Genomic DNA, 20,246 nt, shown 5'->3' with positions numbered 1-20,246 from the left:
ACAGGAGGTTTACTATAATAACATTTTTGTGAATTTCCATTGGATTCATTGTTATCAAAAAGTTCTGAACAAACAGAAGAATACTTGGTTTTCTAAATAATGCAAAACCATAAACCATGTTAAAATATACCACACTGCTCCAGAAAAGACTTGGTAACTGCCATAAACATTAAAACATGGAATATGACAAACAGTTCTTCCTCCTTTACCAAGCCATTATGATTTGCCTTTAAAGAAAAGAGAAACAATTTTTCATTGAGCATGTATCTCAGTGGTTCTAGAGTGCATGACTGATTGGAACATGCAACAGTTGAGTAGAGAGGTTATGCAAGAAATCGTCTGATGGCAATGTGACATGTTAATGTTTGCAAATGTGCTAAAATGATGATTCTATATACAAACATTCACCACAATCAGGATAGCTAACAAAGGCTTGCCGTGCCTGTATGAGAAAGTTTACATCGTGCAGCATTCCCTGTAACCTCCCCCCCCCCCCCTTACAGTAACATTCACTGTTTTGTGTTACATAAACATTCTTAGACACTTACTCTGCTAAATTTTCTTTAAGGAATGTCTGAAATTGGTCAAGTTCTAAGCGATTGTGAAGAAGCGTTTGAAATGAATAATCTTTGAATTGCTGTGGAACAAATTTCCATGAGGTCCTGGGATCCTCCAAAATTTCTTCTTGGCTAGCTGATTCAACAGGAAACTGCAAAGAAGATTGAAAACACTGGTAACATGGCAGATTTAGCTTCATTAACTGGCTAAGTTTCTTAGAAATGCTACCTCTCAGTGGCAGCAAGACCGGAAAGGAAACTGAAGTCAACAAACAACTGCCTGTCTAAAGATGGCACTGCCAGATGCAAAATGATGTAGTTTGCACAACTGGATAAAATGAATTTAGTTTGTTCTCTCCTAGCAGCCTCCCTCTCTCTTCCCCACACACCCTGTGATTTCTCAATTTTCCTTTAACCTTCCCATCTCTCCCAAGCAAAAATAGGCTGACTATCAGTGCAGGCCTCCCCACATCCTGCTCCTAGTGCAGGCCTTCCCACACCCTGCTCCTTGTGCAGGCCTCCCCACACCCTGCCCTAGTGCAGACCTTCCCACATCCTGCTCCTGGTGCAGGCCTTCCCATACCCTGCTTCTAGTGCAGGCATCTCCACACCTTGCTCCTTGTGCAGGCCTTCCCATACCCTGCTTCTACTGCAGGCCTTCCCATACCCTGCTTCTAGTGCAGGCATCCCCACACCTTGCTCCTTGTGCAGGCCTCCCCACACCCTGCTCCATGTGCAGGCCTTTCCATACCCTGCTCCTTGTGCAGGCCTCCCCACACCCTGCTCCTTGTGCAGGCCTTTCCATACCCTGCTCCTTGAGCAGGCATCCCCACACCTTGCTCCTTGTGCAGGCCTCCCCATGCCTTGCTCCTTGTGCAGGCCTTTCCATACCCTGCTCCTTGTGCAGGCCTCCCCACACCTTGCTCCTTGTGCAGGCCTCCCCACACCTTGCTCCTTGTGCAGGCCTCCCCACACCCTGCTCCTTGTGCAGGCCTGCCCATGCCCTACTCCTTGCGCAGATCTTTCCACACCCTGCTCCTAATTCAGGCCTTCCCACACCCTGCTCCTTGTGGAGGCCTCCCCACACCATCCTCGCTCTGAAAGCCAGCCCACATACAGTCCCAATGCAGGCCTTCCCATACCCTGCTCCTAATGCAGGCCCTCATCTCATCCCACCCCAATGTAGCTTCCTGTCCTCAAGCCTGGTAACTTGTTTTGTGCAGTTATGATGGATTCTTGTTATCTCAATTGTTTGTCTTCAACACACTGGATACTCAGTGATGAAAAGTGTGGTTCTGGAAAAGCACAGTAGGTCAGATGGTATCCAAGGAGCAGGAGAGTCAATGTTGCAGGTATACGGCCTTTATCAGGGCTTCCTGATCATTCCTTCATCACATTCTTGATGAGGGGCTTATGCCCAAAACCTCGATGCTCCTGTTCCTTGGATGCTGCCTGACCTGTTGTGCTTTTCCAATGCCTTACTTTTTGACTCTAATCTCGAGCATCTGCAGTCCTATCCTTCTCCTGGATACTCAGTGAACCAACCCTAAATACAGGAAATCCTGACCCTCTTAATTGCCTGAATGTCAGTCCTATTGCAGATGAAAGGATGTGCTAATCAGTTACAGTTGGAATATGAATAGTGACAGCTATTTCTCAGGATTATGCTTTCATACAGTCTGTCAGAGAAAACAGGGGTTTATGTGCCTATTCTGCATCACTGTCATACAGTCATAGGGGTTTACAGTTTGGAGCAGGGCCTTTGACCTCACTTATCCATGCTGCCCAGTTTTCATAATTAAACAAGTCCCATTTGCCTTTGTTTGGTCCATATCCCTCCATAGTGATCCCATTCATGTACCTGTCCAAATATTTCTTAAATGATGTAATTGTACTTGCCTCCACTACTACCTCCGGCAACCTGTTCCATACATCACCACCCTCTGTGTGAAAGATTGCTTCTCCGAAACCTTTTGTATCTCTCCCCTCTCACCTTAAACCTATGCCCTCTGGTTTTAGATTTCCCTACCCATGGAGAAAATCACTTGGCTATCTACTTTATCTACACCTCTCATGATTTTATCGACCTCTATCACGTCACCCCTCAGACTCCTATGCTCGAGGGAAAAAGGTCCCTTACTGTCCAGCCTTTCCTGATAACACAGACTTTTCAGTAGAGATGGCACTTTTTTTGCACTTTTTCTAGTTTAATAATATCCTTTCTGTAATAGGGCAACCAGATTTGTCCACAGTACTCCAATGTGTCCTTACCAATATCTTGTAAGCTGCTACAAAAACCCAACTCTTGTATTCAATCTCAGACCAATGAAAGCAAGCTTGCTGGAAGCATTCTTCACCACCCTGTTTACCTGTGACTCCACTTTCAAGGATCTATAAACCCATATTTCTCGATCACTTTGGTCTATAACATTCCCCAGGGCCAAACCACTGACAGTGTAATTCCAATGCTGCTTTGATTTACCAAAATGCAACACCTTGCATTATCTAAATTAAACTCCATCTGCCAGTCCTCAGCCCACTGGCCCAGTTGATCAAGATCTTGCTGTATTCCCAGATAACCTTCTTCACTATCCACTGTACTGCCACAATACTGATGTCATCTGCACATTTACTAAGCATACCTCCAAAATTCTCATCCAAATTATTTACATTATTGACAAATAACAGTAAACCCAGCACCAATCCCTATGGCATATCACTGCTCACAGGCCTCCAGTTTCAAAAGAAAGCATCCTACCACCACCCTTTGTCTTCTACCTTCAAGCCAATTTTGTATCCAATGGCTACTTCTCCCTGAATTCCATGCAGTACCATGTAGATGATGTCTACCACATTGGCCTCATCTACTTTCTTGGTCACCCCTTCAGAAACCCAATCAAATTCATATGACATGATTTACCATGCTGACTATCCCAAATGAGACCTTGACTCTTCAAATGCCTGTAGATCCTGTGTCTCAGAATCCCTTCCAACAACTTACCCACCACAGACATTCGGCTCATCAATCTATAGTTCCCAGGTGTTTCTCTGCAGCCTTTCTTAAATAATGATACAACATTTGTCACTCTTCAATCTTTGGGCACTTCACCTGTGGCTGCTATTGACATAAAAATCTCCGCTATGGTCCCCGCAATTTCATCACTAACCTCAAACAAAGTTCTGGGATACATTTCATTAGATCCCGGGGAATAATCTACCTTAGTGCATTTTAAGATGTCCAGCACCTCACCTTCTGTAATATGGACTCTTTTCAAGCCACAATTGTTTATTTTACATTTCCTAGCATCGATGCCTTTCTCAACAGTAAATACTAACAAGAAATATTCATTTATGATCTCATCTGTCTCTTGTGGCTCCACTTATAGACGATCTTTAATAGCCCTTATTCTCTCCATAGTTACTCTTTTGCCCTTCACTGCTACCAAGAAAATAAATGAGCAGATCATCTACATGTGGAATGGGCCTACCTACATCAAAATAGGATTTCAAATGGTGACACATTTAATTATTCAAACTTTTTTTCTTGAAACATAAGTTACAACCATCAAGTGGAAGCCGAACCCTGACTGTTAGATAGGTGAGTGCACATTGCACACACACCTTCACTCACAATGTTGACATTTAAGGCCTTTGAAGTTACTATTGTTCATACTCTATGAAAGGCTGACTCAGGATCAGAGCACCAGTTATTCTTGGGGTGGTGGAGGAGAGTGAGGTGCATTAATAATGATTACATATCAGTAATATGTAGAGGCTTCCTATCTCCAAGGATGGCAAAAGTCTTGTAGTATATAGAAATAATGTAAATTGTCGCCTTTGGCTTTGGATAGTACAGGATGCTAATCAAATATTTGGAATGTTGGTTCAAGCTGGGTTTAAATTCAGAGTGGTCATTACTGAAAACATTCCAGCATCATATACAAAAAACAAATACATTTGTCACTGAGGGTTAGTTAATTAAAAACTAGAAAGTGTCTGCTGTCTTGGCTTTGTGACAAGTGGCCTTCTCCTGTTCCTATGTTGTTTATAAATAAACCTGTTTTTAAGAACCAAATAAGCAATTACTTCATTGGGCAGAAACTTCCTCTGCAATTCCTGAAGCTTCTTGTAGTATACTGAGTCCAGACGCTCAGTCTTCGTTGCCACCGTCACCTAGAAGTAAAAGATATTCACTGATAGCAAGGAATAACAGAAATACAATGTTCTGAATTACATTGAAATGAAACTTGAAATGTTAATTCCATATCTCTCCACACATGCTACCAGACCTGCTGAGTTTCTCTGGCACTTTTTGTGTTTGGTTCAGATTTCCAGCTTTTCTTATAATGTGACAGCCATACCACAGGTTAAGTGGAGAATTTATGCAAACTAGAGGCTGAACAGGAGGGAAAGTGTGCACCAAGATCATTTGAAAAATTTGTATATTTTTCTGATCAGTGACTGTCTGTTACTGTCAGAACAAATATTCAACTGTTTGTGCTATACTGTTTTGTGCACTATTATCAGGAGATTGCTTGTTAATTTTTCTACCCTTCTTCCTCAGAGGACATTTTTAAATTTGCAAACATATAGATGATTTTTCTTACAAATAATGTATAAGTACAGTACATACAAAAGGTTATCATTCTGTTCTGCACAACCTTTCCAACAAGGAAAAAGAAACAGAAATGATACATTGGAATTTTACTTCACACTGAGCTACTGTGCAAATAACAAGGCTGTTTTATACCATAAAGGAAGAAAGTATTTATTTTGAGGGGTCTGACAACTGATCTCTGCTATACTTTGGCAGAAAGACATCAGCAATAGCAGCCCCAAGCTGCATCCTACAGCATGTAGCCTTGGGCTTTGGAATGTGCCAGTCTGCAGCACTCAAAGCCAACCCTTTACACTGGAAGACCTTGGAGTTTTGGGCAGACCATAAAACATCTTTTACTGGTTGATGGTCCTCCAGATCTTTGTCTCAGTGTGCATCCCAGGGAACAGACCATAGAGCAGAGTCCTACAATACGGAGCTGCTTGAGATGAACCTCAACAAAAACCACTGCATCTCTCTCCAGATCTGACTCCAGAGGACATATATTGTAACCCTTTAAATAAGCCATTAACATGTACAGACTTACTAGTGAGTCTCTGAGCATTATGCATTCAAAGCTCATTTCAGTCATATTGGCAGTTGGAGAGCAGCTGTTTCATCACAAGGAAGGCTCTGAGTACCTGCACTGTCACACTGTCACTGCTGGTTGACTACAGAACACATCTCTGCCCATTTTGCCCTTCACAAATTTGTTTATGATATGGAGAAAAAAGAACAAATATAAAATGTGGGGTGTTAAAGCATATGTATCTGATACAATACTGAATAAAAAAATGAAATGGACCATTTGGAAAAACTCATCCAAGAAAGCAGTTGGATGTATTGACCTACCTTACTGTAACTTGCCATTTCCGCTTCAATCATTTGGATCCAAGGCACCAGTAGCAAGATAAGAATGTGTTCCTCTAATTGATCAAAGAGCTCTTCAAATGGTGGATCTAGTTTGCTATAGATCTCTTTCTTGTTCTCTGCATCCATTTTGATGTCTGCTGGGGCCTCTTCAATAGTGTATGTTGCAAAAATGAACTGAAACAAGTGAACGAATCATGGAAATGTCAGTTTGCTGATGGAAATACTGTTATTCTAATTATTAAGATTGCAAGAGTATTGATTGTTGGCAAATAATTGTTTTTTTAAATTCTCATAATAAATATTAACTATGTATAGGACAGCACTTCACCTCTATCACAACGCTGCTGGCGAGAACAGATTTCCAGTAATTACGTTACACCATTTGCCAACAATGAAGTAGACTATCTTATTTACATATTCATATTAACCGTTTGCAGCATAGAAACTCAATACCCAACTACTGGATATTAGTGTTTTTTTTAAATGGTACAAACAATTTGCATTTTCATCATAAATGATAATATTTACTTTTGGATTGCAGAGTTAGTCCTGACCATAAAGACTGATAAACACATAGATGCCATCTCTGAGTGGTGAAAACAGTACGCATGTGCAAAGAGAAAGCTGATGTCATTTGGTAATAATAGAAGTGTGTATAATTCCATAACTGTACATCTCTATAATTGTGCCCTACCACAGAATAGGAGTTTGCTGTGCAAGGCACAAAGCACCAACATTGGAAATGGAGGTCCATGTCAAGGTAAAACAGAACAGCTCCAGAGTTGATTAAAAGCAGATGATGCTCATTGAACTTTGTACTCAAGATTTGAATTCTATAGATGGGGCTAGTGGAGCAATGGACTACAGGTCAGAAGTTTGTAAGTTCAATTTCAACTTGGCTCAAGTGCAATTTGTAATTTTTAGGGCCTTCTTATGATACAGTGGTAATGTCCCTACTGCTGGATCAGAAGGCACAGGTTTGAGATGCAACTGCTCCTGAGGTATGTAACTTCAGGCCATGGGCATCAGTTATGCCTTTGTGGGGTACATGGAACATTCCTCATTCCAGTCCTATTCTGGCCGCCACCCATAATTATTTCTCCAGTATATCGATGATATCATTGATGCTGCTTTCCTCTCTCGGAATTGGAAAAAATTATCAATTTCATCCCAACTTTCACCCTGTTCTCACTTTCACTTGGTCCAGCTTTGACTCTTCCTTTCCTTTCCTTGTTATTTCTGTTTCCATTTCAGAAGATAAGCTGGCCACAAATATCCATTCCAAGCCAACCAATTTCTACATTTACCTTGAGGTTACATCCTCACACTCTGCTTCCTGGAAATATTCTATTCCATTCTCACAATTCCTCTGTTTCTGTTGCGTCTACTCTGATGATGCCAATTTCAACAAGGGCACCTCCAAAATGTCCACATTCTTCCTCAACTGAGGATTAAAAGTTCAAGAGTCTTGCTCCCTGTGTGGACGGGAATGGAGACTGCTGGGGAGATAAACCAACTGACCACGGCACCATGGTGCAGGGAGACATTCAAGTGGGGGAACAGAAGAGAAAAATTGTAATTAGGGACAATACAGTTAGAGGCATAATCACTGTTCTCTGTGACCAGGATCGAGAGTCCCAAAGGTTGTGTTGAATGCCTGGTGCTTAGATTCGGGATACCTCATCTGGGCTACAGAGGAACTTGTAGTAGGGGGTTAATGTTTCTGTGGTCGTGGTCCACATAGATACCAATGAGTAGATATAACTCGGGCAGAGGTTCTGCTAAGGGGGTATGAACAGCTAGGAGCTAAATTAGAAAGCAGAACCAAAAAGAAAATAATCTCTGGATTGCTGCCTGAGCCATGAGTTACTTGGTACAGGATCAATAATATTAAGCAGGTAAATGCATGGCTCAAAGATTGGTGTGGGAGAAATGGGTTTGAATGCAAGGAACATTGGCACCAGGACTGGGAGGAAGGGACTGTTCTGATGGGATGGTCTTCATCTGAACCGTGCTGGGATCAGAGTCCTAGTGAATTGCATAGCTAAGGCTGTAGATAGGGCTTTAACCTAAATGGTCGGGGGAGGATTCAGTTATAGGGGAAATTAGAAAACCCCAAATAAAGGATGAGATAGGACTGCAGAACTAAGGAGAGGTTATTAAAATCTCTAGCACAGACACAAATAGGACAAAGTGTATGGAAAATGGTAATAATTAAACTTCAAGAACACTGGACAAATGAATGACAGTGAGAAGATGGATAGTTAGTACAGGACAGAAGGTGTTATATCTGAATGCACGCAGTATAAGCAATAAGGTAAATGAGCTTGTGGCGCAGATTGAAATTGGCAGGTATGATATGGTGGGCATCACAGAGATGTGGCTGCAAAGGAATCAGGGTTGGAAGCTGAATTCAAGGATATACATCCAATCGAAAAGATAGGTAGATGGGCAGTGGGGGTGGGATTGCCGTATTAGTAAGAAATGAAATGAAATCAATAGTAAGAAATAAAGTAGGGTCAGGTGGTGTAGAATCTGTATGGCTAGAATTGAGGAACCGCAAAGTTAAAATAACCCATAGTTGGAGTTACTTATGGGCCTCCAAACAGTAGTCAGGAGCTGGGGCACAAGATACACCAGGAGATAGAAAAGAGGTGTAGGAAAGGCAAAGTTACAGTGATCATGGGAGATTTCAATATGCAGGTGGACTGGGAAAGTCAGGTTGGTAGTGGATTGCAAGAAAAGGAAATTGTTAAATGTCTATGAGATTTTTTTTGGAACAGCTTGTGGTGGAGCCAACTAGGGAACAAGCAATACTGGATTTAGTGTTGTCAATAAGGCAGACCTCATAAGGAAGCTCAAGGTGAAGGAACCGTGAGGAGGTAGTAATCATAATAAGATTGAATTTACTCTGCAATTTGAGAGGGAGAAGATAGAAACAGAATTAACAATATTACAGCTAAATAAAGGCAACTACAGCGGCATGAGGGAAGAGCTGGGTAGAATTGGCTGGAAGAGGAGCCTAGCAGGAAGGACAGTGGAACAGTAATGGCAGGAGTTTCTGGGAGTAATTTAGGAGACACAGCATGGTACAGGGAGGATGAACTGAGGACTGCAGATGCTGGAGATCAGAGCTGAAAATGTGTTGCTGGAAAAGCGCAGCAGGTCAGGCAGCATCCAAGGAGCAGGAGAATCGATGTTTCGGGCATGAGCCCTTCCTGAAGAAGGGCTCATGCTCGAAACATCGATTCTCCTGCTCCTTGGATGCTGCCTGACCTGCTGCGCTTTTCCAGCAACACATTTTCAACAGGGAGGATGAGGCAACCATGGCTGACTAAGGAAGTCAGGGATAGCAAAAAAGCAAAAGAGAAAACATATAATGTGGTGAAGGGCAGAGGATTGGGAAGTTTACAAAGACCAACAGAGGGCAACAAAAAAAAAAGAAATAAGGAGGGAGAAGATTAAATATGAAGGTAAGCTAGCCAGTAATATCAAGAAAGAATGGAAGTGTTTCTTTAGATATATAAAGAGCAAAAGAGAGGCAAAAGTAGGCATTGGGCCACTGGAAAATGATACTGGAGAAATAGTAGTAGGCAACAAAGAAATGGTTGAGGAACTGAATAATGACTTTGTGTCAGTTTTTATCATGGAAGAAATGAGTGATATCCCAAAAATGCAAGAGTGAAGGCTCTAAGGGAGATTGAAGCATTGTGTTGAGGCATTAGTGGTGATCTTTCAAGAATTTCTAGAATGCGGAAGAATCCTGGAGGATTGGAAAATCACTAGTGTGATACCCCTGTGTAAGAAGGGAGTTAGGCAAAAGATGGAAAATTACAGAATGATTAGCCTAACCTTGCTCATGGGTAAGACCGTGGAATCCAATGTGAAGGATGAGATTTCTGAATACATGGCAGTGTATGGTAAAATAAGGTAGTCAGTATGGTTTCATCAATGGGAGGTCATGCTTGACAAATTTTCCAGAACTCTTTGAAGAAGTGATGAGCAGGTTAGACCAAGGAGAGCCGATGGATGTTATCAATCTGGACTTCAAGAAGACCTGACAAGATGCTGCACAGGAGGCTACTGAGTAAGATAAGGGCCCATGGTGTTAGATTCTGGATCAGTGGTGCTGGAAGAGCACAGCAGTTCAGGCAGCATCCAACGAGCAGTGAAATCGACGTTTCAGGCAAAAGCCCTTCATCAGGAATAAAGGCAGTGAGCTGGAAGCATGGAGACATAAGCTAGAGGGAGGTGGGGGTGGGGAGAGAGTAGCATAGAGTACAATGGGTGAGTGGGGGAGGAGATGAAGGTGAAGAGCTTCAGGGCAGAGGAAATGACCTGGGAGTTGCAGTGGGAGAGGGACTCCCTGAGATTCTTGTAGAGAGAGGAGGAAAACTTCTTCAAGGCAGGCATCCTTGCAAGAAGATTCGCAGTAGAGTTAAAATCAACGAGGTAAAAACAATGACTGCAGATGCTGGAAACCAGATTCTGGATTAGTGGTGCTGGAAGAGCACAGCAGTTCAGGCAGCATCCAACGAGCAGCGAAATTGACGTTTCGGGTAAAAGCCCTTCATCAGGAATAAAGGCAGTGAAAGCACATTGCTGTGAGTCTGCCTGACTGCTCCATGGGGAGTTTACAATAGTCTGCCCTCTAGTGGGGTCAGAGCACATTGCTGTGAGTCTGCCTGACTGTTCCATGGGGAGTTTACAATAGTCTGCCCTCTAGTGGGGTCAGAGCACATTGCTGTGAGTCTGCCTGACTGTTCCATGGGGAGTTTAGCTGCTTTGAAGAAGTTTTCCTCCTCTCTCTACAAGCTGCCTTGAAGAAGCCTTTATTCCTGATGAAGGGCTTTTGCCCGAAACGTCGATTTCGCTGCTCGTTGGATGCTGCCTGAACTGCTGTGCTCTTCCAGCACCACTGATCCAGAATCTGGTTTCCAGCATCTGCAGTCATTGTTTTTACTTCGTTGATTTTAACCCAACTGCGAATCTTCTTGCAAGGATGCCTGCCTTGAAGAAGTTTTCCTCCTCTCTCTACAAGAATCTCAGGGAGTCCCTCTCCCACTGCAACTCCCAGGTCATTTCCTCTGCCCTGAAGCTCTTCACCTTCATCTCCTCCCCCACTCACCCATTGTAGTCTATGCTACTCTCTGAGTAAAAAGTGAGGTCTGCAGATGCTGGAGATCAGAGCTGAAAATGTGTTGCAGGTTAAAGCACAGCAGGTCAGGCAGCATCCAAGGAATAGGAAATTCGACGTTTCGGGCCAGAGCCCTTCATCAGGATGAAGGGCTCTGGCCCGAAACGTCGAATTTCCTGTTCCTTGGATGCTGCCTGACCTGCTGTGCTTTAACCAGCAACACATTCTCAGCTATGCTACTCTCTCCCCACCCCCACCTCCCTCTAGCTTCCAGCTCACTGCCTTTATTCCTGATGAAGGGCTCTTGCCCGAAACGTCGATTTCGCTGCTCGTTGGATGCTGCCTGAATTGCTGTGCTCTTCCAGCACCACTGATCCTGAATCTGGTTTCCAGCATCTGCAGTCATTGTTTTTACCCCATGGTGTTAGAGGCAAGGTACTAGCATGGCTAGAAGCTTGGCTGTCTGGCAGAAAGCGGAGACTGGGGTTAAAAGAGTCCGTCTCAGGGTGGCAGCTGGTGATAAGTGGTGTTCCGTGTGGCTCAGTGTTGGGACCACAACCTTTCACTTTATGCATTAATGATCTAGATGAAGAAACTTAGGGCATTCTGGCTAAGTTTGCAGATGATAAAAAGATAGGTAGAGGGGCAGGTAGTATAGAGGAGGTGGGGAGGCTGCAGAAGGTTATGGACAGGTTAGGAGAGTGGGCAAAGAAGTAGCAGAAGGAGTATAACAAGGGAAAGTGTGAAGTCATGCACTTTGGTAGGAAGAATAGAGGCACGGACTATTTTCAAAATTGGGTGAATATTCAGAAGTCTGAAGTGCAAAGAGACTGGGAGTTCTAGTCCAGGATTCTCTCAAGATAAACTTGCAGGTTGAGTCATTAGTTAGGAAGGCAAATGCAATGAAGGCATTTATTTTGAGAGAACTTGAATATAAAGCAGGGATTTATTTCTGAGGCTCTGTAAGGTTCTGGCCATGCCCCTTGGAGTATTGTGCACAGTTTTGGTCCCCTGATCTCAGGAAGGATAGAGTAGCCCTGCAGCATGTTCAGAGGAAGTTCACAAGAACAGTCACAGGAATGAAAAGCTTAACATATGAGGAATGTTTGAGGACTCTGGGTTTATCTCGATGGAGTTTAGAAGAGTGAGGGAGAGGATTTAATTGAACATACAGAATACTGAAAGGCCTGGAGAGAGTAGATGTTGAGAAGTTATTTCCATTGGTAGGAGAGACTAGGACCCGAAAGTTAAGGGGATATCTTTTAGACAGAGGTAAAGAGAAACTTCTTCAGTCAGAGAGTGGTGAATCTATGGAATTCATTGCCACAGAAGGCTGTGGAGGCCAGGTCATTGAGTATATTTAAGACTGAGATAGATAGGTTCTTGAGTATCAAGGGGATTAAAGGTTACTGGGAGAAAGCCATGATTGAATGGCGAAGCAACTCGGTCAGTAGAATGACTTAATTTCTGCTCTTATTGCTTATAGTTTTATGACTAACCAGCACCAGACTTGACAGTGCCCTCAGCCGGGTCCGACACATCTCCTGCACTTCAGTCATCTCTTCCCTCCTACAACAGCGATAAGGTCCCCCTTATCCTCACCCACCATCCCACCAGCATCCACATCCAGAGGACCATTAGCCACCTCCAGTGGGATGCCACCACCAGACACTTAATTCCCCTCCTCTCCCTTGTCAGTCTTCCAGAAGGACCATTCCCTGGCCAATTCCTCCTTCAATCCCACCACCCACTCCACCTCAGAGTTCTATGACACTTTCCTCTGCAACTGCAGAAGGTGAGGTGTAACACCTGCCCATTTACTTCCTCTGTCCTCAGTATCCAAGGACCCAAGTGATTTATCTGCACTTTACTCAATCTAGTCAACTGCATTCAGTGCTTACAACGTGGTCTGCTCTACCCTGGAAAAACAAAAGTAAACTGACTGACGGCGTCACAGAACACCTACATTCTGTCTGTAAAAAAGATCCTGAGTTCCAGTTGCCTGACACTTCAACACACTATCTTGTTCCCTGGCCAATATCTCTGTCTCAAGCTTGCTGCAATGCTCCAGCAAAGCTCAGTGCAAGCTGGAAGAAACAGCACCTTATTTTTCACTACAGCCTTCTGGACGCAATATTGAGTTCAACAGTTTTAGAACTTCAAACAACTTCTCCCATGTCCTTACCCCAACCCCTATACACCAATTAAAAATCACACAACACCAGGTTATAGTCCAACGGGTTTAATTGGAAGCACACTAGCTTTCGGAACAACGCTCCTTCATCAGGTGATAGTGGAGGGCTCAATCCTAACACACAGAATTTATAGCAAAAATTTACAGTGTGATGTAACTGAAATTACACATTGAAAAATTGATTGTCTGTTAAGTCTTTCATCTGTTTGGATACCATGATAGTTTCACTTCTTTCATGTGTTAATCATGAAACTTTTTTAAAAAAAGTTGCATTCTCAGGTTAGCTGTAAACAATGGTGATAGCTAGACAATATGTTGAAGGTGTTAGCCCCCTGTGTTCTCTGTCTATGCCATGATGTTTAGATTGATTCTAATCTAAAAAGTGAGATAACGGAGTTTTACATGAATGCATGTAGTTTTTGAGCAAAGTACAGTGTAACCTTCCAAATCACCCTATACGCCAGGCCTTGTTATCACATGGTCTGCTATAACACACAACCACTGTTAGCCACTAACAAGCCCCATTAGCAGCATTCATTCTCCTAGGCTGACCATTATCCACTCCTTTGTCTGCCCAACTGTTCTTCTCTCTCTTTGGGCTCTATCTCTACCTATTGTTTACACCTTACCCTCACCCACCCATCTTCTACATAAAAACAGCATTTTCCTAGCTACCATCAATTCTGAAAAAGGGTCACTTAACCTGAAACATTAACTCTGATTTCTGTCCATAGATGATGCTGTCAGACCTGCTGAAATTTTTTAGCAATCACTGTTCTTGATTTCGTGTATAATAAGATCTCTACACAGGCTGATTAGAAAAATAAGCTAATAATAAAAAAAAGGGTTGGATTCTGCCAGAAGTCATTGGAGAGGAAGCACACAGTGTCCACCAATGCTTTCCAGGCCTTTAGAGAGAAATGGGCACCAGGAGAGAGGATTCAATGCTTTATTTCTTTCTCCAACTCCATTTTGATTTAATCCCTCCTCAGTCTGCCTACCTTCTGTTGATGGTTTGCATTGCCTATAATGAGCGTTGCATGTAAATATCTAATTGGCTTCATGGGTGATTTACTGGTGGCGGTTGACACTTTAAGAAAGGAAAAATGAAGTCACAGTGATTTGCTGGTGGGAAGGCCATTCAGTTGTGTGTAAGAGCACTTCTGGCTATAAGTAAAAATAAAACTGTAATCTTCCCCTTCCAACTCTATTTTGATTTAGCTCCCTACCTCTTCCTACCTTTGGTGCTTTTAATTCTAATTCATAAAGGCCAATTCTAATTCTGTATTGCCCTTAATGGGCTTTGCACATAAATTATTCAATTGGAAACACAGGTGATTTACTGGTGGTGGTTAATGGATGAAAGAAATACCAAAACCCACATTCAAGTCTTGCTCTAGAGATGTGTACTAACATCTCTGAACAGGTTGATTAGTAAATGTCCAATAGCTGGTTTCTTGGTTAATAGATGAAGAGATGCTGTGAATGATTTGGTGACAGAGGGGGAAAAAGTGCAAGAGCTCACCAAGTCAGATATTAAAAAATGAGCTGGGTTCTTACATTTCCCTTAATGGGCTTTGCGCATTAATTAATTGGAAAACATGATGATTGAAAAAAATACAATGGGTGATTTGGTGACTGAAAAAACACTGAGTAAGATAATTTCTGGATAATAGAAAAAAACTGTTTTCTTAAAATAGGATCTTGTGATCTAATGGTAGTATCTCTACCCCGAGCCAGGAATGCTGGGCTCAAATCCCACCTGCTTTAGAGGCACTAAGTACATCTCTGAACAGGTTAGTTAGGAAAATATGTAAAAAGCTGGGTCTTTGCATACTTTGATTAATGGGAAAACATGAATGATTTAATGGTGGTGGATAATAGGTGGAAGGTACAATGGGAGGTTTGATGGTGGGAAAAGCTATTTAGTTGTCTGTAAAAGCACTTTGGATATAAAGAAACTAGTTGGGTTCTTAACGCACATTTAGAACAGTGGTAGTGCCCCTACCTGTATGCCAAAATGCCTAGGTTCAAGACCCACTCATGACAACTCTGAACAGGTTAATGAAAAAAATGAAGAGTTGTGTTCTTCCCCATAGGGAGTTGATTTCTAGACAGGGAAAGATGCAAGCTTGTTTTGTGCTAAATCTTCATTTTACAATCAGACCCTTGTAAAACAGGATACAGAACTGGCTCAAAGGTAGAAGACAGAGGCTGCTGGTGGAGGGTTGTTTTTCAGATTGGAGACCTGTGACCAGTGGAGTGCCACAAGGATTGGTGCTGGGTCCACTACTTTTCGTCATTTATATAAATGATTTGGATGTGAGCTTAAGAGGTATAGTTAGTAGATTTGCAGATGACACCAAAATTGGAGATTTGGTGGACAGTGAAGAAGGTTACCTTGGATTCCAACAGGATCCCGAGCAGATGAGCCAATGGGCTGAGGAGTGGCAGATAGAGTTTCATTTACATAAATGTGAGGTGTTGCATTTTGGGAAATTTACGTGCAATTCTGGTTTCCTTCCTATCGGAAAGATGTTATGAAACTTGAAAGGGTTCAGAAAAGATTTACAAGAATGTTGTCAGGGTTGGAGAATTTGAGCTAAAGGGAGAAGTTGAATAGGCTAGGGCTGTTTTCCCTAGAGCATCAGAGGCTGAGGAGTGACTTTATAGAGGTTTATAAAATCATGAGGGGCATAGATAGGATAGATAGGCAAGGTGTTTTCCCTGAGGTTGGGAAGTCCAGAACTAGAGGGCATAGGTTTAGGGTGAGAGGGGAAAGACATAGAAGAGACCTAGGGGGCAACTTTTTCATGCAGAAGGTGGTGCGTGTGTGGAATGGGCTATCAGAGGAAGTGGTAGAGGTTGGTACAATTGCAACATTTAAAAGGCATCTGGATGGTTATATGAATAGGAAGGATTTGGAGGGATATCGGCCGATACTGGTAGGTGGAACTAGATTGGGTTGGGATATCTGGTCGGCATGGACGGGTTAGACCGAAGGGTCTGTATCCGTGCTGTTCATCTCTATGAGTATATAACTCTAAAATCCCTGAAAATCTTCTGCTGCCTAACTTAACATATGGATATCAGGCTGTTAAACACACAGCAACAATGTAACTGGAGGATACACAGTGCAGTCTTTAACTGGAAAATGATAATCATGTTTCAACATACTTCTGGATCACTCCTTCTTCAACAACAATGATTTTAGGGAGGCAGGGGTGTAGTGAATAGCATGTGTAACCCCTGGCAGGTGCAGCTCTCAGCTATGGCCTCCTAGCTCCAGAAAGGGCCCCTCCAAAGGCAGCATGGAGGCTGGAGATAGGTGGGTAGCCAGGAGTGATGGCAGGGTGATCACTGAAGAACAGCAGTTGTCAAAGAAGCCCATTCTGCAGACAGAGCCAAGAAGGGGAAGGTACCATGGTCAGCCCCAGTCTCTCTAGCCCTCGCATCCTTGCATGAGGGGAGGCTACATGCATATGCAGGCATATCTTAGCATGGTGCCTTTAGTGCACTTCATATGGCCTTTTGCAATAGCTAACATCATGGACCATGTATTTGCATGTGTGGGAGCTGTTTTGTGTTGTGAATAATCACTTTGATTCATAAATAATAGACAAGCATTTTGATGGTCATAATATCAACATACAGACTGAATCTACGGTGTGGATTGAAGATTTAGGGAGTGACATTTCCTTTTAGCTGCATGGGGCATGACTGTGGAATTGACAATTGTTGTGCAGTACCTACCAGGCCACACATCAGCACTGGTCGCTTTAAGATGTGCCTTTACTTAGCTCATGGCAATCTTAAAGGGACTGTTCAGGAGCACAGTCCTGATTGTAGGGAGAGGTTATTTGTGTAAAGTGAAACAGGCTAGCTTGAAAGGCAAGGACAAACCATTCCCAGCATAAAGCAGATGTGGAAAAAGGCATTTATCTTTTCCATGCTGACTTCTGTGTGGAGTTTGCACATTCTCCCCGTGTCTGCGTAGGTTTCCTCCCACAGTCCAAAGATGTGCAAGTTAGATGAATTGGCCAAGCTAAATTGTCCATAGTGTTCAAGAATGTGTAGGTTAGGCACATTAGTCAGGGGTAAATGTAGGGGAATGGATCTGGGTGGGTTCCTGTTTGGAGAGTCAGTGTAGACTCATTGGGCTGAAGGGCCTGGTTCACACTGTCAGATTCTGTGTTCTATGTTCTTGGCTCCCTTGTAGTTGGGTAGCCAGCTAACATTAAAGAAGAAAGCAAAATAAAATCTGAAGCAAACAGTCTCATTAAAATATTTAAATAAGGAATAAATTGGCCAGACACAATCCCTCCCTCAATTCAGTGAAGTTCAGTAGTGATTGGCTTGAATAGGGTTTGAGTCCACTTTTGGAAGTTTACAAATTTTAATATTTCATGCGTCATGAACCCTTCCCTTTTTGGGATTACAATCATGCTGTCTATTATAATACTACTGGTCCCCTTATCCTTCTATTTACAATCCTGGCATATTCTATACACCACCAAGATATGATGATCATCAAAACAGCAAGAATTTCTTGACTTGCCTGAGCTTGTCTCTTGAGTTTAAAAGGTTGAAAGATTTCCGCATAAAACAGTCGCTGATACTCTTTCAGGTCAAACCACAGGCTCACACTATTCCTCCATAACTGCAAGATAGGAATGAATGTTAGTTAATATTCTACATGGCAATGACTTGTTTCCAGCAACTCTGAATGGCTATTTGATTCTGAAAGAAGAACACAATGTGGCAGGAGCATTATTAGCCAGAGGACACAGATATTATTGGGAACAATAATATCACTGGACCAGCCCTCCAGAGCCTCACACTAAGGCTCTGGGTAAATGGGCTCAAATTCCACAATGGCAGATGATGACATTTGAATTCAATAAAATCTGAAATTAAAAACTGGTCTCTGTAATGGTAACCATGAAATTACTGTCAATTGTCAATTAAAAAATCTGGTTCACTGATATCTTTTAGGGAAAGAAATCTGTCATCCATATTTGACCTAGACGTAACTCCAGACCCACAGCAATGCGCTTAACTCTTTATTGCACTTTGTAAATGATCTAACAAGTCATTCAAAGGTAATTAAGCATGGGCAACAAATACTCACCATTGCCAATGACACCCACATCCCAGGAAAGAAGAAGGAAAATGTGTAGAAAATAGGAAAAGGAGATAGATAAAAAGAAGTGAGTGATTGCAATTTGGAATTCTCTGCTAAAAAGATGATGGAAGCAGATTCAAAAAGGAATTGGACAGATTCTTGAAGTGAAAATATTTATAGGATTGTGAGGAAAGTGCAAGGAGCAGCTCTTCCATAGAATTAGTATGGGCATGATAATCAACTGACCTTCATCTTTGCTGCATCAATCAATAATTCTAATCTGCCAATTTGAAAGTGGTGTTTACATTGATTTTCAATGAGTAATGAAAGTAAGATATTAGCTCTGTTCCCAGGATGAGTTAAAATCGAAGAATAAATTACCCAAGTGTCCAATAATCTGAGGTTTATCTCACTTACTGTATTCCCTGTTTTTTCACAAAAACGTGTGAAGTAGTATCCAGTTCTGCTTTCATTGTGCAGGGCCTGCAGCAGGTCATCTAACTTAGTATCACATGGAACGTCATGGTATTTTTTGACCTGTGTCTAAAGAAACACACACCATCAAGATTCTATAATTTGGCATCTGTACATATACATTCACTGTACACTGACACCCAGCTTTACCAAGTGCTGAAGCAGAAAGTGTTTCCTTCAACATTACATCAACAGGGTTGGAACTGTAATGGTTAACACCTATCTAAAATTCTATTCCTTACCATAGACCTCTGCATGCAGTGCCCTCTGTATCTCATGCAGTTCCCTTAGATTAAGACCAATCGAATCCTAAGCCAAATTTCAAATTTCATGCTCTTTTACTACCTCCATGACTGGACACATCATCACTCATCCTTGATTGTATATCACCTCTCCTGTGCTGCTGAAATACACATCTATACCTTAGCTATCACAAACTTCACAACTCCATTCTAGCCTTGAATGCTTCCAGAATTCTGCCATTTATAAGCTTAAGTGCATTCAAACTTGCATCACCTTAATCAACATCAAGCCTTAATTCAGCTAACTTTCACTGCCTCATCCACTTATCCTTTAAATTAAATCCTTCCATTACCTGTGCAGCTTCAGCTTTATTATTGTTAATGGAGCAGATTCCACAAGGGTGAGGAACACGATTGGGTCTTATGTGCCACAGCACCCATTCAGATGACTTAAACTCCTGATTCCTCTGCCTTCCCTCAACAGCTGGCGAATGAGTGCAATCCAGTCAGATTTCAAGCCCAGAAAATTAATTGTTTTGTCAAGATTCACTAATATTTTGTATGAAGATCTATGGTATGTTAAATGCCACAAGGTGAGTGAATCAATTGAATGGTGAGTGAGAGTGTGGTTAGAAATAGTTGGGGGCATTTGCACTCCTCCAAGTCCACAATATTTAGATGTGGAGGTGCCAATGTTGGAGTGGGGTGTACAAAGTTAAACATCACACAATGTCAGGTTATAGTCCAAAAGGTTTATTTAGAAATACTAGCTTTCGGAGCACTGCTCCTTCATCAGGTAGCTGTGCAGCAGGATCATAAGACACAGAATTCATAGCAAAAGATCACAGTGTCATGCATGCAACTGATACAATATATTGAACAAATCTAGATTGCTGTTAAGTCTTTCATCTTTTAGAATCAGTTGCAGATTTTGGTTCATTACTATATAAATCCTAGACGTTCTTTCAAGTCACATTCTTGAGATAACTTAAAGTTTTATTTTAAAAAAAGGTGGCATCTCAGCTCAGACAATGCATTAAACTTGTG

General features: G+C 42.2%; 1 protein-coding gene across 1 annotated transcript in view; it reads right to left on the bottom strand.

The window, feature by feature from the left end:
* The window catches only part of LOC132815204 (regulator of G-protein signaling 22-like), a 153,018-nt gene that overhangs the window by 38,112 nt on the left and 94,660 nt on the right, over positions 1-20,246 (bottom strand). The window contains exons 13-17 of the mRNA XM_060824020.1: positions 18,901-19,026; positions 17,917-18,018; positions 6,007-6,201; positions 4,644-4,730; positions 549-709 (exon numbers count right to left, since the gene is read on the bottom strand). Of these exons, the coding sequence (XP_060680003.1) occupies positions 549-709; positions 4,644-4,730; positions 6,007-6,201; positions 17,917-18,018; positions 18,901-19,026 (671 nt within the window). The remainder of the gene's footprint in view (positions 1-548; positions 710-4,643; positions 4,731-6,006; positions 6,202-17,916; positions 18,019-18,900; positions 19,027-20,246) is intronic.

This window comes from Hemiscyllium ocellatum, chromosome 4, assembly GCF_020745735.1.
Source record: "Hemiscyllium ocellatum isolate sHemOce1 chromosome 4, sHemOce1.pat.X.cur, whole genome shotgun sequence".
NCBI lineage: Eukaryota > Metazoa > Chordata > Chondrichthyes > Orectolobiformes > Hemiscylliidae > Hemiscyllium > Hemiscyllium ocellatum.
The sequence above is the reverse complement of the archived record's forward strand: the minus strand, read 5'-3'. Positions and strand labels throughout refer to the sequence as shown.